Source organism: Lutzomyia longipalpis, chromosome 2, assembly GCF_024334085.1.
Source record: "Lutzomyia longipalpis isolate SR_M1_2022 chromosome 2, ASM2433408v1".
Taxonomy (NCBI): domain Eukaryota; kingdom Metazoa; phylum Arthropoda; class Insecta; order Diptera; family Psychodidae; genus Lutzomyia; species Lutzomyia longipalpis.
In genome coordinates, this window is record NC_074708.1 from 3,977,211 (window position 1) to 3,993,421 (window position 16,211).

The 16,211-nt window shown below is 34.9% G+C and overlaps 3 protein-coding genes across 4 annotated transcripts; 2 read left to right on the top strand and 1 right to left on the bottom strand.

Moving 5' to 3' along the window:
• The first annotated feature begins 481 nt into the window (after positions 1 to 481).
• Positions 482 to 1,233, top strand: LOC129788702 (uncharacterized). The gene is made up of 3 exons (XM_055824953.1): positions 482 to 639; positions 714 to 926; positions 994 to 1,233. Exons 1-3 carry the CDS (start codon positions 570 to 572, stop codon positions 1,122 to 1,124), a joined length of 414 nt encoding a protein of 137 aa, XP_055680928.1. The 5' UTR covers positions 482 to 569; the 3' UTR covers positions 1,125 to 1,233.
• On the bottom strand, positions 1,221 to 5,093 carry LOC129788701 (ubiquitin-conjugating enzyme E2-17 kDa). The gene is made up of 3 exons (XM_055824951.1): positions 4,646 to 5,093; positions 4,012 to 4,297; positions 1,221 to 1,924 (listed from the first exon to the last, which is right to left on the bottom strand). The coding sequence occupies exons 1-3, from the start codon at positions 4,687 to 4,689 to the stop codon at positions 1,799 to 1,801; spliced, it is 456 nt and encodes a 151-aa protein (XP_055680926.1). The 5' UTR covers positions 4,690 to 5,093; the 3' UTR covers positions 1,221 to 1,798.
• Positions 5,094 to 5,187: 94 nt separating this feature from the next.
• On the top strand, positions 5,188 to 15,858 carry LOC129788699 (armadillo segment polarity protein). Of its 2 annotated transcripts, none has more exons than XM_055824948.1 (8): positions 5,188 to 5,328; positions 5,938 to 5,986; positions 9,404 to 10,027; positions 10,345 to 11,354; positions 11,423 to 11,623; positions 12,405 to 12,677; positions 13,002 to 13,095; positions 14,482 to 15,858. In XM_055824948.1, exons 2-8 carry the CDS (start codon positions 5,959 to 5,961, stop codon positions 14,694 to 14,696), a joined length of 2,445 nt encoding a protein of 814 aa, XP_055680923.1. In that variant the 5' UTR covers positions 5,188 to 5,328; positions 5,938 to 5,958; the 3' UTR covers positions 14,697 to 15,858. The 2 variants fall into 2 exon arrangements, with proteins under 2 accessions (XP_055680923.1, XP_055680924.1); XM_055824949.1 differs by having other exon boundaries at positions 5,194 to 5,321.
• Positions 15,859 to 16,211: the final 353 nt, after the last annotated feature.

A 16,211-nucleotide genomic window follows, 5' to 3' on the forward strand; every position in this document is an offset into this window, starting at 1 on the left:
ATTAACCCAGCTAGTAAGAAAAATTATCAGATTGGAAAATTGCTAAAAGAAAAGTTCCGGAATACGAGCTTTTCTCAATACGCAAAATTTTGTTTCTTTTTTAACTTCTAAAGTACTGATTGGATAACCTCCAAATTACAGTCAATTATTGTAGGTTGGTACGGCTTTCCACCATAATTTTTTTCAGATTTTTCCGAATTATAACTTGGGTGAAATTGGCATTTGAAAATTGGCTTTTTTTTACCCCAGTCTCTCCTAAAGAAAATTAATTTTTTTTAAGAAAAAAAATTCCTTTTGATAAAAAAAAATACATTTTTACATTTAAATATGTGAGATTCTTATTAAACACAAAATATTTATTGAGAAAAACCGAAAAAAACCAAAAACAATCAAGAGGGAAAAAGAATCCAAATTATTTCTTTCAGTGTTTTCAAAAAATGATCACGAAAACCGTTAATCTCTGGGATTTTTGCTGGTTCTGGTCCCTCTGGCGCACCGAACCGTCCATCAGTACCATCTCGTTGTCCTCTCTGTGCACTTTGTGAAATAAAAATCCCCATCCCAGCACCATGAGCACTTCAAATTCACCCAGCAGGAAGACTCAGGAATTTACCTGGCTCACCTTCCCGGGCTACTGCTGTGAGTATTTTGGCGGGAGATTTGCTTTTTCAAAAAAAAAGAGCTGAGAAAATATTCTTTTGGTGACTTTTCAGATGACCTCGTGCGCAATGGCGTTAGTGAGGCTGTGCAGCGCCTTCGCATGAGGGAGGCCATACAGCACCTGGTGTTCTTCTCCCGTGAATATCCTCTTCTATTTGTCTGCACGATCGCTATTATCCTCACCACTGCCTTCCCCATCACACTCTTCTTCCTCTTCATCATGTGCTCCGTCATTTTCGGCTTTACGGGACTCGTACTCATTGAGGGTAAGACGCCACCACGTGGGCGGAAGTTCCTCATGCAGAATTGGGGCTAATCTGACTCTTTTTTCAGGCGCTCTCATCACAACGGGCTCTCTCGTTGTCTGTGGCTTCATTGGGAGTCTCCTTGTGATCCTTCTGGTTGCAACTGCATCCCTCCTGGTGGGATATTTTGGCTTCTCCCAGGTCTACAATCTCTTCTAGCCAATGAACCTCTACCCCAAAATTATGTGGTAATAAATTTCAGCCCCTCCTTAGAGAAAAAATATTAATGTACAAAATAAAAAAATAAAATAAACATTTATTAATTTAATTTGCTTTATTTTCCAATTCTTCACGACTCTAAAAGTTAATTTAATATTTGTTTTATATAATAATATTCATCTTGTATAATGCTCTAGGAGTTTTTTTTTATCAGAAATTCTAGTATGACATCCATTCGATCGGTAGACCAGAAAAGTTGCTTTTCATTTTATTTTATTTTATTTCTAAAGATTTATTTTTCTTTTATTATTTTTATACTTTTCTTGTATTTATTTTTTTTTGTCGTAAGGTATACTGAGACACTAACAGATACAGAGGGGGATATGGGGGGCGGAGATGTGGGGGTGGAAACAGAAAGTGTTGCGGGGGGAGAGTGGGGTGGAAATTAGCAGGGATCCACGCTTGGTTTTTTTTTATTTATTTTTATTTTCATGTTTATTTAAATAATTTTATTTTCACGAAGAAATCGCCAAAACCTCGTTGGCCGGCCACCAAACCACCCAATCGCACGATTTTGCTGCGAGCCCCAATGGGGGGGGGGGGCGCATCTCCTCCACAACGAATCCTCCGCCACTCAATCCTCACACACACACCAGAAAATAATCCAGAGATGACTAATCGATAAAGCTCTGTTCTACGCAGGCTTTAACTCGCTTCTCATACTCCCGCCGATTCTCTTTGTAGAGCTGCGCAGCCATGGAGTTGGCCGGAGAATTTGGATTTGGATCACTCAGAAGTGACTGTGTGTGTGCAAAAGAAAAAAAAAATAATGATATTTTACTGCTATTATAACGATGTCTGATTAATTAAATAAATTTTGTTAATTAATTTTTGACGAAAAATGAGGTTTTTTGTGATTTGAATGATTTGCATGTGATGAGTACACAGAGAAAAATAAGTGTAAAAGATTTAATTTATAAGTCACACTGAATTTTTCAAGGAGGATTCTGTTAAAAATATTTCTTTTCTCTCTTGGAATTTGTTTTAAATGTTTTTTGGTATTTTGTGAGAAGAATTTGGCAGAACTGAAAATTAGTTTTTTTTACAACTCTTAAATTGGGAGAAAAACGATTTTTTTAAAACAAAATCGACCTAGTCTTGTAAAAATAAGAAAAGATTTAAAAAAATTAAAAATTTTCTTCAGAATTTATTCTTTTTGTAAAATTTTAATGAGAATTTGAAAAGAAAAAGATTGAATTAAAACAAAGGAAATTGTGTAGTATGAATAATTTTAAAAATAAAAAGATAAATAGAAAACGTTGAAAAATGGGATGGATTCTACCAAAAATCTTTTAAGACTCTCAGTATTCTGTGAAAAATATTAGAACATTTTGACAGTTCATTTCTTAATTTTAAATACTACTTTTCCACAATAATTTTAAAGAACTTTCTTTAAAAAATTCAAAGCGTAGAACGATTTAAAAATAAAATATAAATTATCAAATTCCGATAAGAACTTTTTAGTTAAAACAAAAGATTTTTGACAGAATTGTTCACAATTTCTCTGATTATAGCGCCTCTACCTTTAATTGATCTAAACTCAATCTTTTTAAAATAATTCCTTCTTTTTCACTTTCAACTCGCTTATACTGGATCAATTTTTCTCTGTGCAGTATAGCTTCTTCAAACTTGTTTTTTCTTTTAACTTGAAAACTCTGCTATTTTGTGAAGTTAGGTTTCCATATATTTTTTAAAGTAATTTTCCAATATTCCTTTAACGTTTTTTTAATAAATTTTCAGAAGTTTTTCATTTGTAATTTGATAATTTTTGCAAACTAGAGACTCAATTCGAGATTTAACGTTCTGCTTCAAACACAATTTAGTTGTTTTTGTGCAAATTTTCTAATAAAAAAAAAAGAAGTAATTTTCTATTTAATTTGCAAAAATATTTGACTTAACAAAAGACTCGTAATGAGCCCAATGACGTCATCATCATTCATATAATATATTTTGCGCTTCAAAATTCAAGATTTTCTTTATTAATTTCTAGGAAATTTTAACAAAGAATATTTTATTGTTTATTTTTTAATAAAGAAATAATAAAAACTTAATTTCTTTCATAAATAAATTCCTTATCAGTTTTGTAAGATAAAGAACATTGGGAAGAAAGAAGAAGTATTCGATTAAAACCTTTGTTATTCTACACGATAAATCAATGAAAAAGTTAATCCTGAAGAAGCTTTAAAAACAAATCCAATTGTCAATAAATAGAACCAATTTTTCCCGCTAAAAATCTTTTTTTTTCTTGAATCTTTTAACCCATTTGAATCCCTTTCAAACCTATTTTTCCTCGAAACTTTAATTGGAACAAAAACTTCCACAGAAACTTATCTCTTTCCATTTATTTTTTTTCTAATTTAAATTTCGATAAAACATTCCCCACTCTTCATTTTATTGCGGAGAATCCTTTTAGAGCAATCCGTTTGTCTTGCGTTTTACTTGAGAAAGAAAAATCAATAAAGTAGAAGGTCAACAACCAATCAAAGCTGAAAATAAACCAATCAATTTTTTTTCTTTCACATCACGCGCGTCTCTCTTGCCAGATTCTTTCTCTTGTGAGCTTACACACAATTTGTAGGGGAAGAGTGACTTCCTGGTGAGAGCGGAAATGCTACGAAGGATTGACCATGATGAGCTTTTCGGGCTCTAAATGGAAACTTGACGGACAAAAAAACTGAATCAAGTGATGATTGCGGGATAAATATAATGATGATCCAATAGAGAGAAAGTGTGCCTGAATGAGGTCATCCGGTGGAGCGGATAGATGTTTCCGGAAAGTGTGTGGAGATGAAATAAAAAAAAATTGAAAATGGAATTGATAGCTCACCTGTATTGAAGTCAGAATAGCGGACACGTCATACGTGGGGCTCCATCTGTTCTGCAAGATATCAAGGCAGATGCCCCCATCAGCGTAGACGTTTGGATGAAACATTTTGGAGACAAAGCGCACAGTGGGCGGCTTATTGGGGTATTCCTCCGTGAACTCTATCGTGAGCTTAAATGTGCCATCCTCAAAGGGTGTGTCATGAGGTCCGAATATCACAGCGTTCCAGATCATGATGTTGTTGTCCGTGGGGGCTCCGGACACTCCAGTTGGGGGATCTTCCTGGAGTCTGTCAAACACAAAAAAAACAAAAAATTCTCAATTACTTCCATCAAATCTCCCCCCAAATGGAATTTTATATTATTCGCGAGAGGAAGTCGACCCGGAAGATGATCAGGAGTGGCAGGAAAATCAATCTGAATGAGCTCTAACAAAAACACCCTTGAAAAAGTTTGCGGAAGCCATTTTTGCGTGCTACTTTTTGACATTTTTCCAACCATTTTTCTCCTCTGCCTTTTCACATCAACCTCCCCATCACTTCCGGAACTTCTGCCCTGCATTGCATCCCCGAGAGTCCTGGGTGTGTTTTCACACCCACCCAGGTGGGGAAATTGCATGGAAAATGGGTGAAAATTACCTTTTAAAATCCCTCATAAGACGTCTACGCGCTGGCGTTGACATTGCTACCGTGTCTTTTTCAGAGCCTCAAAAATTCCCTTTTCAGCACACTTCCGCCCAAATCAGCACACTGCCTTTCTCACTTTTTCTCACAAAAAATCACTTCCGCCCACTATTCTGCGTAATTTTGCAAATTTTTCTACTCTCCCCGAGGGTTAAATGACTTTTTTTTTCACTACACGACTTCTTCTTCTTCTTCACTTTGAAGTTTCATTGAGGAAGATGAATGCGTCGAGTGAATGAGCACATTCCGCAACTCCTCTTCAAAGGCTAAAATTTTATGATTTTCTTCATTTTTCCATGGAAAATTTTGTACTTCCTGTTCAAGATAGTTGGGGAAAATCTATGAAAAACTATAAAGAACTCAGAGGCGTGTAAAAAAACAAACTCAAGTGAAAATAAAACCGAAGACAGAGATTTTCTGCAGACACGGTGGATAGACTTTGCTGATATCCATGGGAAACGTCGTAGGATGTGTTGGAAACAAACTCATTTTGTACCTGTGTTTGTGGGAATTTCAATTGGTGTTAGTGTGTTGTCAGAAATCTCTAAATTTTCACGTCAATTTTCTGCGCGTTCCGTGAAAACAAATTGGACTTTTCTGCAGTTTATTTGCACCATTTCGCCATTAATTGGTAAAAGGTTCGTTCATTTGTGTCTCAATTGCATGTTTATTGTGAAAAACCCTCGGGGTGGGTGCGGGAAATTCGTGGAAATGTGAATTATTTGAGGGGGTGTGTCGAGGTGCCCCAGGGAGCCACATTCCAAAATGGCTGGCGCTGCATCTCTTGTGAGATAAGATGAAATTTTCATTTTCCCATTTCCACGAGAAGTTGGGCTCAGGATTCTGGGAAAGTTTGTGAAAAGTGCGGTGTGAGTGCTGGAAAGGAGATTGGGGGGATTCCAGGGGCTCCCTGGGGATGATTTAGGGGAGTTTGGGGGAGAAACAAAGGGGAGACACCCGACTGGAAGACGGGACAAATAAACAAAATGAATTATTTTGATTCTTCTCCGGGGCACAAATTCACGGATTTTCTCACTTTTTTGGGGCCGTCTGGGCAGTGTTTATGCGTTGGAAGAATGGGATTAGCTAGAAGGGGGAGGGGAGGGCAGTGTTTGAGGATAGAAGAGTCAGAGAATTTGATTTTCTATTTAATCAAAATAAACATTGCCCGTGGGGGCGCCCCTTTGATGTTGCCCACACCGTATGTTTTGCCTCCCAATTAATCTCCTTATTTATTTCTCTTTTAGGTGTGAAATCTTCGCCGTACCATGAGCTATCAGCAGCACAATCGAACGAGTAAGTACCAATGGGGGCTCCCCGTAAAAAAAAAATTAACGAATGAAAGACAATCATTGAGTCAGAATTTTTCCTGGAATTTTGATTCATTCAAACGCTTTAAAGGGTGTCAAGCACACAAATACGCTGTATTTTGATTCATTCCTCCTTGTGCATACTGAATGGAGTGTAGAGAACTCCAAAGGGAACACTGAAAGACATTGCAGGATTAAAAAATCCTTTTTGCAAATTCCCCGAGAAGGAAAAATTGTTGGAAGAAAAAAAAACTTCACACATCAAACATCAAACACTTTTCTGCAATTCCCTCCATCTCCGGTGGAATTCTCGCCTCGCATTTCCACAAGCTTTGAGAATTTTTCCACCCCCACACAGCAGGCGGCTGGGGGGGTGGTTTTCTCCTCTTTTTCTCACACAAATCGCGTGCAAATACAGCGTCAAATCCTTTCTCTGGCCAAAAGAGTATAGAAATGTATCGAATGTCATTTGGAGTTTGCACAACATCCACGCTTCTCGATGGGGTGGGCAGTGGGGTGAGTGCGCACAACCCACAGAGAGAAGGAGGAGGTTCATTAGAGACTCAAAAAGATTCGTGAGAGGCGGGAAAGTTACCCCCTTTTTTCCACAACACACACACACACACTGCAATCATCTCCTTTCAACTTTTCACCATCCCCTTCAGTGAATTTTCCATTGATTTTTGATTAAAGTCTCCTGCAGCACCCTCAGCGGAGATTTTCAATCTTCTCTGACCATTTAATTGCACTCAACTCCACAAAGTGCCTCAACTCACCCCCCTGGGTTCTCTCGGGGAAAATATTGAAATTCCTTTCGGATGAATTCCTTTTGCGCTTTTACCACCCACTCACAGCACACAAACGGACTTTCCACCCGCTTTATTTTGACGAACTTCTCCCTGCCTTTTGAATACTCAATCAATAGCTTAACTGGTCTCCCGTGAAAAGCATGTAATCTCTCTCAATAATCGGGTATTATTCAGGAAGAATATTCTGTGTGACTGAACGTGCTGTTTCAGTTTCGAAAAATCAACAACAGGAAAAATCTTTTCAATGTTGTGCAGAAAGTCCTTCTAGTTGATGTAAAATTTAGGGGAAAGTGGTCTAATTTGGGGCATTTTGATGTTTATATGTTAATAAAATTTTTAATGAGAAGAAAAATCAATTTTCTTTATTTTCTAAAGAGTTCCTTTAAAAATCTACGTGTCCAAATTTTTTTACTCTAACGTGGTAGTTAGGTTCATTATACATGGACAGGTTGAAAGTGAAACATGAAACATCAATGAAATATTTTAATTCCATAATTATAAACTGTTGATCACTTTTCTCGGGAAATTAATTTATGAAGAAACACTCACAAAGATGAATGTTTCAATATTTTTTTTATGTTTTATTCATCCGTTATTTCTTTTAAATTTGAATCAAGTTAGGCAAAGTTTCCGTTTCATTGCATTCTTTTTTACAATACGAAAAAAATGATCTTTCAATAATTTTTGAGTCTTTATTTCATTAATTCATTTGCTAAATAAAACATGAAACATTTTTTTTCTGAATTTCTAATAAATTAATTCTTTCTTGAAACTTAAAATGAGTTAACCCTTTTACGTTCTTTGGGTCAAACGTGAAACATTAGAAGATATTCTTATTGAAAAATGACTTCATCGAATAAAAATCGCAACGAAAAGACCAAATGTTTCTATGTTTCATGCTAAAGTGAAAGGGTTAAAGTTTCATGGATGAGGTAAAAAAAAACTTTTTCTTAGAAAAACATCCACTAAGAGCATCTCCGGAAATAATTAATCGATATAAATTGAATGTTTCACTGGTTTTTTAATGTTTTAAAAAGGGGTGAAACATACAAATATTGAAATATTGAACTTTTCAAAACAATTTTATTCATTCTGTGAATGTTTTCTGAATTTTTTTTAATGATTTTAATCCATTGAAAACATTGAAAAGATTTTTTTTGCTGTGTTTCACATAAACTCATCGTTATGTTGAAGAATTAATATTTCTTCTTAACATTTTCGTGTCTGCATGATACATACGGTCTTTTTATCACAATAATGTTTATGTTTCATTTTATCGCCATTTTTGTTTCAATAGATCCAACAGTCCTTAAGTTAAATTGTAAGACTTTCTGCTCTCTTCTTCCTCTATTTTTAAAACGTTTAAAAATTCGTCTAATTTTGCTCAAAAGGTAATTACAAAGCAATTCATTTTATTAACAATCATATTCATTTTATTTTATTTATTAACGGGGGTCTCTTGGGAAATCTGTTAGAATTTACACATATTTAATGTTGCAATTTTTGGGGTTTTTTCTTAAACTTGGATATCCGATGATGGTTACATTTGTAGCCTAGTTATTGAAGTGTAAGAAAATCACTTTTCGCCATTTTAGATGCGACGCCATCTTGTGATTTTCCGATTTTTCCGCAGAACTGCCTTAAAACACAAAGGTAGGTTTTTCTCAGGATCTACTGGATGGATTTTGATGGGATAAAAAGCAAATGAAAGAGGAAATACCAATGCAGATTTTGATGTACCAGAATTTTGAATTTCCATTCTGGGGCTGAGAAAAGTGGAAAAACGTCAAAAATATCTGAAAAAAGTCACATTTTTCCACTTTTCTCAGCCCCAGAGTGGAAATTCAAAATTCCGCTACATCAAAATCTGCATTGGTATTTCCTCTTTCATTTGCTTTTGACCCCATCAAAATCCATCCAGTAGATCCTGAGAAAAACCTACCTTTGTATTGTGTTTTGAGGAAAATCTCAAGATGGCGTCGCACCTAAGATGGCGGAAAGTGATTTTCTTACTCTTTAATGATAAGTCTTTAAATGTCACCAACACTTGAAAACCGAGTTTAAGAAAAACCTTAAGAAAAATTAAAATATTTAATTTCACCAGCTCTCAAAAGAGACCCCCCTTAAAGTAAATTTAATTTTAATTTGCTCTCTCCTGGAGAAGGTTTATAGGTTTGAATCTAACAGAGTTCAATGGAATTTTTCAATATAGGAACAAATCATTTAACAAGTTTTTTAATTAATTAATTAATTCTTACAGATTAGCCTTAAGCGATAAAATAATATTTTTCGTATTGATTTATTTTTAAATAATTTCGAAAACTTTATCAAATTAATCGTTATTCTTCACATCAAATTATTCAGATACAATCCCTTTAAATTATTCCTTTTCTACACTGAATTCAAAGCATTCAAGAGAATGAGCTATAAAAAGGACTCACATAGGGTATCATTAAGTCCCCCGCCCCGTTCTTGTCGTTTGAATGAAATAAACACACATCGTTGTGAATTTTTTAAGAATCCCATTCAGTCCAATTAGTGTGCAAAATCAAAGGGAATTCATCAAAGTGGTGCCCTTTTGTGTCTCTCGATAGTGTCGCATAATCAATACAACCCACCGGATTTGCCGATGGTGTCGGCCAAGGAGCAAACTCTCATGTGGCAGCAAAACTCCTACATGGGTGATTCGGGAATTCACTCGGGTGCCGTGACTCAGGTCCCATCGCTCAGTGGCAAGGAGGATGAGGAGATGGATGGGGATCCGCTAATGTTTGACCTAGATCAGGGTTTTACGCAGAACTTCACGCCCGATCAGGTGGATGACATTAATCAGCAACTGAGTCAGACCCGATCGCAGCGTGTACGTGCTGCCATGTTCCCGGAAACCCTTGAGGAGGGTATTGAGATTCCATCGACGCAATTTGATCCGCAACAACCCACTGCAGTGCAGCGTCTGTCTGAACCATCGCAAATGCTGAAGCATGCTGTGGTGAATTTGATTAATTACCAAGATGATGCCGATTTGGCCACAAGGGCCATTCCGGAGTTGATAAAATTGCTCAATGATGAAGATCAAGTTGTTGTGAGCCAAGCTGCCATGATGGTGCATCAATTGTCAAAGAAGGAAGCATCACGGCATGCTATTATGAATAGCCCCAATATGGTGGCTGCTCTCGTGCGTGCCATTTCCAACAGCAACGATTTGGAAACTACTAAAGGTATTTAAATTATTTTTATTTTTCATTATTTTGAAATCTAAAATTCAATTTATGTGAAATAAGTGAAAAAAAATCAAAGAAAAACTAACTTTAGATCTCTTGACAGCTGTCAAAAAAAAATGACAGCAGTTCCCTAGATGACAGTTCTAACTAACAAATGCCGCCATATTTTTTTTTTTTTACAAAAGTTCGTTTAAAAGGATGTGTAGGAGGGTTTGAAAAAACCAAGAAAAAAAGGGTTGAAGAAAAAGGGTTAAGGAGAAAAGATAAATTAACAAATTTCATTTGTATATTGGGGGTATTTTTGTGGGGTTAAGGTGCCGTGGGTACGCTGCACAATTTATCGCACCACCGTCAGGGTCTACTGGCCATATTCAAGAGTGGCGGTATTCCGGCTCTGGTGAAGTTACTCTCATCACCCGTTGAATCCGTGCTCTTCTATGCGATTACAACGCTCCACAATTTGTTGCTGCATCAGGACGGTTCCAAAATGGCAGTGAGACTTGCAGGTGGCCTGCAGAAGATGGTTGCGCTCCTGCAGCGCAACAATGTCAAATTTTTGGCAATCGTCACTGACTGTCTGCAAATTCTGGCGTACGGTAATCAAGAGAGCAAACTCATTATACTGGCCTCTACGGGACCCATTGAGCTTGTACGGATTATGCGTACGTACGACTACGAGAAGCTCCTGTGGACAACATCGCGCGTCCTTAAGGTGCTGTCGGTGTGCTCAAGCAATAAGCCAGCAATTGTCGATGCTGGTGGTATGCAGGCACTTGCAATGCATCTTGGTAATCCATCGCAGCGTCTTGTGCAGAATTGCCTATGGACGCTGCGAAATTTATCTGATGCCGCAACGAAGGTTGATGGTTTGGATGGGTTGCTGCAGTCCCTTGTGCAGGTACTTGCGTCCACAGATGTGAACGTTGTCACCTGCGCTGCGGGTATTTTGTCAAATTTAACATGCAACAATCAACGCAACAAGATAACGGTGTGCCAAGTGGGTGGGGTGGATGCACTCGTGCGCACCATCATTAATGCTGGGGATCGTGAGGAGATCACAGAGCCGGCTGTGTGTGCTCTGCGCCATCTCACATCGCGTCATGTTGAGAGTGAGATGGCACAGAATGCCGTACGCCTCAACTATGGGCTCCCTGTTATTGTGAAGCTCCTCCATCCACCATCCCGTTGGCCCCTCATCAAAGCTGTCATCGGGTTGATTCGGAATCTCGCCCTATGCTCCGCCAATCATGCACCATTGCGAGAACACGGGGCTATCCATCATCTCGTCCGGCTTCTCATGAGAGCCTTCCAAGATACACAGAGGGTAGGTTTTTTTCCCTTAAAATGAAAGTTTTCCTTTAAATTAATTTTAATTTAAAATCAAATGTTTAGCAACGAAACTCAGTGGCTAGCACTGGCTCTCAACAGCCAGGTGCCTATGCTGATGGGGTACGAATGGAAGAGATTGTCGAAGGAACAGTTGGGGCATTGCACATCTTAGCCAGAGAGTCCCACAATCGCGCCCTTATTCGCCAACAAGCTGTAATTCCCATCTTTGTGCAGCTTCTTTTCAACGAGATTGAAAATATTCAGGTAAGAAAAATCTATTTAAAAAAAAAACATGTTCCTTCTCACATTATTAGGTGTAGCTGCTAAAATTTTTGATATATCGACTTTAAATTGGAAGCAAATGAAAATTTTTGAGTTTTCCTACATTTTGCTTTTTTCCGCATTGAGATATCTCAACCCAGTCAAAAGATATAGACGATCAAACACATGTATTTAAACGGCTGAGCCGATCGTGATGAAATTCAGTATAAAAAGTCGGTAGAGGGAGTCAACACGAGTTCAAGAGAATTCTACGCACCCTTCTCGATGTTTTTTTTACATTTTAACATATACTTCGGTTGTGCAACATTTTGTGTATACCTATAAAGGGCCTAACATTTTTTTTGTTACTTTAACCATATACTTCAGTCAAGTAACAAGTTAAGTGTGAGTATAAGTAGTGGAATCATAAATTTCCATACGACACTGTATTATACTGATGTTTATGCAAAAATTCATGTGCTAAATATTTTGATGAAAAAGGATTTTTATTTAATAGAAAAAAATTCTTTGACAAATATTTTAATTAAAGCTCCTTTAAGTGCAATATAATTCTTCGAATTTAAAGGATTAATGAAAGAAACATTAACAACATAAAGTCCTTTAGGAAATATTTAAATTAACTATTCATTGAGCATTAGTAGAGGGATGCGCAATATCCTGCTTTATTATCCATTTCCACCGTGGTGGATTTATTTTTAATGAAACATGGAGGAGTTGAGAACAGGACTGATTTCATGTCCTTACGCCTCTTTGTTGTTTACAGCGTGTTGCTGCTGGTGTTTTGTGCGAATTGGCAGCTGATAAGGAGGGTGCTGAAATGATTGAGCAAGAAGGCGCCACAGCACCACTCACAGAGCTCCTTCATTCACGCAATGAAGGTGTGGCTACCTATGCGGCTGCTGTGCTATTCCGCATGAGTGAGGATAAGCCACAAGACTACAAAAAGCGTCTCTCAATGGAGCTGACCAATTCGCTCTTGCGAGAGGACAACAATATGTGGAATAATGCTGACTTGGGCATGGGACCGGATTTGCAGGTGAGTGTTGTTTGTTGTCCCGGCAATGCAAGATTAGAAAAGAAAAGATAAAAAAAAAGAAAAATCCCTTTGATGGCTATAAATGTTTTGGAGTGTGTTGTGTGAAATTTATGGAGAGGGGAATGACTTTTAAAATATTTTATTTTATTTAAAAAAAAAATCCAAAAATATTTGTCAAAAAAAATTTTTTAATTTATTTTTCCTAAAAGTATATATTTTTTAAACAAAAAATTGGTGTAATGACGAAAAACAATTGATTGTATTTCCTTTTTTTATTTGTTTGGTTTTTTTTGCGTTTCGTTGTCAATTCCACCTCAAATATAGGATATGCTGGGTCCCGATCAAGGCTATGAGGGCCTCTATGGGCAGGGCCCACCAAGTGTCCACAGCTCCCATGGTGGTCGAGCCTATCAGCAAGGTGAGTCTTCGTAACAAAGAAAAAAAAAGAAGCAAAACATGGTCCTAATGTAAAATAATAACCTAACAAACATTTCCAAAAAAAAAGAAAAGTCGTTGCTTGATAAAATGTAAATGTGGAGTAAAAAAACAAAGTAAACCAAATAATTGTTAGTAGAGTTAGTTTGACATTGACAGCAGTTACAATTTGACAGTTATGTGCAAATTGACAGGTGATGGGAATAACACTTTCTCTCTCTTTCTCTTTCTCTTGTTTCTTTCTAGCTAAGCCAGCCTAACATATATCATCACTAAAAAGAAGTAAAAAAGAATAAAGCAAAAAAAAAAGTAGCATTCAGAAAGTTCACCAGAAAACAAAATAATATTCACAAAATCTAATGTCTAATTAATCTATGTTTAAATTCATCGTCATTCGCAATTTGGGAGTTTTTTTTTTTAACTAAAAGTTGATTGGATTGCAAAGATCGTGTAATTTTTTAGGTGATGTAACTTTTGATAAAAAAACATATTTTCAATTTTTTTTTAATTATTGTTTTTTGAAATTTTTGAGTTTTTTGCTTTATTTTCTTTTTATTTTTTTGTTAACAATTTGTTCTAAATTTGCATGAAAAACTTTTTATTAAAATGTTGAACAACAAGAAAATTAATTTATGGATAACTATTTTATTTTGAAAGAATATTTTTTGAGTTCCTTGTTAAAGGTTTATTTAACGAAAAAATAAATTATTTTCTTTAAAAAAAAATGTGTAACAAAAAATTGGAAAAAAATACTTCTAAATGACCTAAATGACTATATTAAACTATTTTGTTGTTTTTATTTTCTTTTAGAAATTTTAAATTTTAAGGAATTTTTTTTTAAATATTTTTAAAATTTATTTCAAATTAAAAAATTATTTTAAGTTTTTTTTTAAAGAATAGTTTTTGAACTTTTCTTTAAAAGTTTTTCCCAGTGAAAAAATTATTTTGAGTTTCTTTTCGAAAAATATGAAAAAGAAATTAGAAAAAAAATTATAAATGAATTTTTCTTAAATTATTTTTTTTTCTTTTAGTACTTTAAATTTTAACGAATTTTTAAAGAATATTTTTTTCCAGCGAAAAGCTAAAAAATTCTTTTCGGTTTTCTTTTAAAGGTTTTCAGTCTTAAAAGAATATTTTAAATTTATTTTGGAAAGAAGTAAAAAAAAGAATTAAAGAAAAACTTTAAATATTTTTTTGCATTGATATTTTTTCTATTTTCTTTCACTTTTAATTTTTATTTTTTAAAATAAAAATAATTTCTTGTTGTTCAAAAGCTTTTAATTTTGCTTTACTTTTTTCCTAAATCATTATTTTTTTTTTATTAGGAAAAATTTTTCTCTTAATTCAATGAAATTCATTGCATTTGTAGGCTATGACACTCTTCCGATAGATTCAATGCAGGGTCTGGAGATTGGGGGTGGGATTGGGCCACCAGGCGCCAATCCAGCATCCCCCTACTGCATGGATATGGATGTAGGGGAAATGGGTGCGGGAGAGCTGTCATTTGAGCACCTCGAGGCGATGCCGTCGCCCCCGCAGGCTGCAGACAACCAGGCAGCCGCCTGGTATGACACTGATTTGTGAATTCCCTTGCCGCCACCGCCTCATTTCCCATCACACCCACGCAGTTTATTCCTCCATTTATATACATTTTTATACAAGAACTTTTTTGTTAGAATTTTAAGAGATTTTTTTTTATTTTAGAAACATTTTTTTTATATTTTAAAAGATTTTTTTTTCTATATTGTGACAAAATATATATATGGAAAATTCGTCTGAACGAAAATCCCCAGTGAAAAGTTTTTTTTCAGCTCTAATGTGGAATAAAAATGTTTATGTTTAAATGTTTTATTGAGAAGAAATTTTATAAAAGTGAAGAAAGATTAAAAAAAAAATACCTTTAATGGAAAATAACAGGGTGAACAACAAATAAAAAAAATTTTGACGGATAAAGATTTAAGGAAAAAAATTTTACATCATCGCACTGAATTAAAAAATTTAAAAAAAAGATTTTTTTTATTTAAAAAAAAATATTCAAATACAGTATTGATCTTAAATTGTAAGTGTTTGTAGGAATTAAGGACAAAAAAGAAGTTAGTCTTTAAGAAGTAAAAGAAAAATTAAATAAATTATCATAAAATATCATGATCTTTACTAAATGAAAATGAGAAAAAAAAACATAAATTGTAGAAATAATTCATAAAAATAGTGGAATATACTTTCAAGAAAAAAAATCTACTTAAATTTACTGAATTAGAAGATTAAACAAAAAAGAAAAAGAAAAGAAGTAAATTTCTACAATTTGGTAGAAAGGATCTTATAGTAAGAGAAGGAAAAAAAAGTAATTTTAAGGATTGTTCACACTCCCACAGGAAAAGGAGGGAGTTTTATGTAGGGATTTCCCATTTTCAGGCCAAATCTATAGAGAACGATCAAACAATTTAATAGTGGAATGTAAATGTTTCTTTTTTGGCACAGTTTTTAATACTTTTCTTTTTTTTGATTAAAGAAAAAGTAAAAAAAAATAGTTAAGGGCAATAGACAAGCGGATAATCTCTTAATTTTCACAATAACCTCTATTTAAATGGAATTTATCATTTAACCGTGTAAGGGGAGAGACATTTCTTTTGTTTTCAAATCAGCTATTTGTCATAAGAACGTAGATTTAATTTGGCGCAATAGCGCACAAAATCAATATTTTAGTTTTTAATAAGCACAATTTTAATAAAAATTATATATAAATAAATTCTTTGTAGTTTTCCTTGCAAATATTTGATTTTTTGAAGTTATTTGTTTTGTTTTGATTCCTGTTTGATTTTTTGTAGGTTTTATGGAACCGGAATCGATGAATGAGATAATAATAAATTTTCCAGACATCTTGAAGGTCTGCAGGTGGAGTTTCGGGGTTTTGGTAAATATTTTTGTATTTTTCTCTTGTATTTCGTCATGTACAATTAATCCAAATTAGCACTTTTGTGAAGCAGAAGTTCTGCTGGATTCTCAGAAGTCACATCTAGTCATCAAAAGTATCATTATTTTTAACCGTGGATGACCCCTCTTTTGCTTTAAAAATGTCTATTTTGAGGACTAAATTTTAAA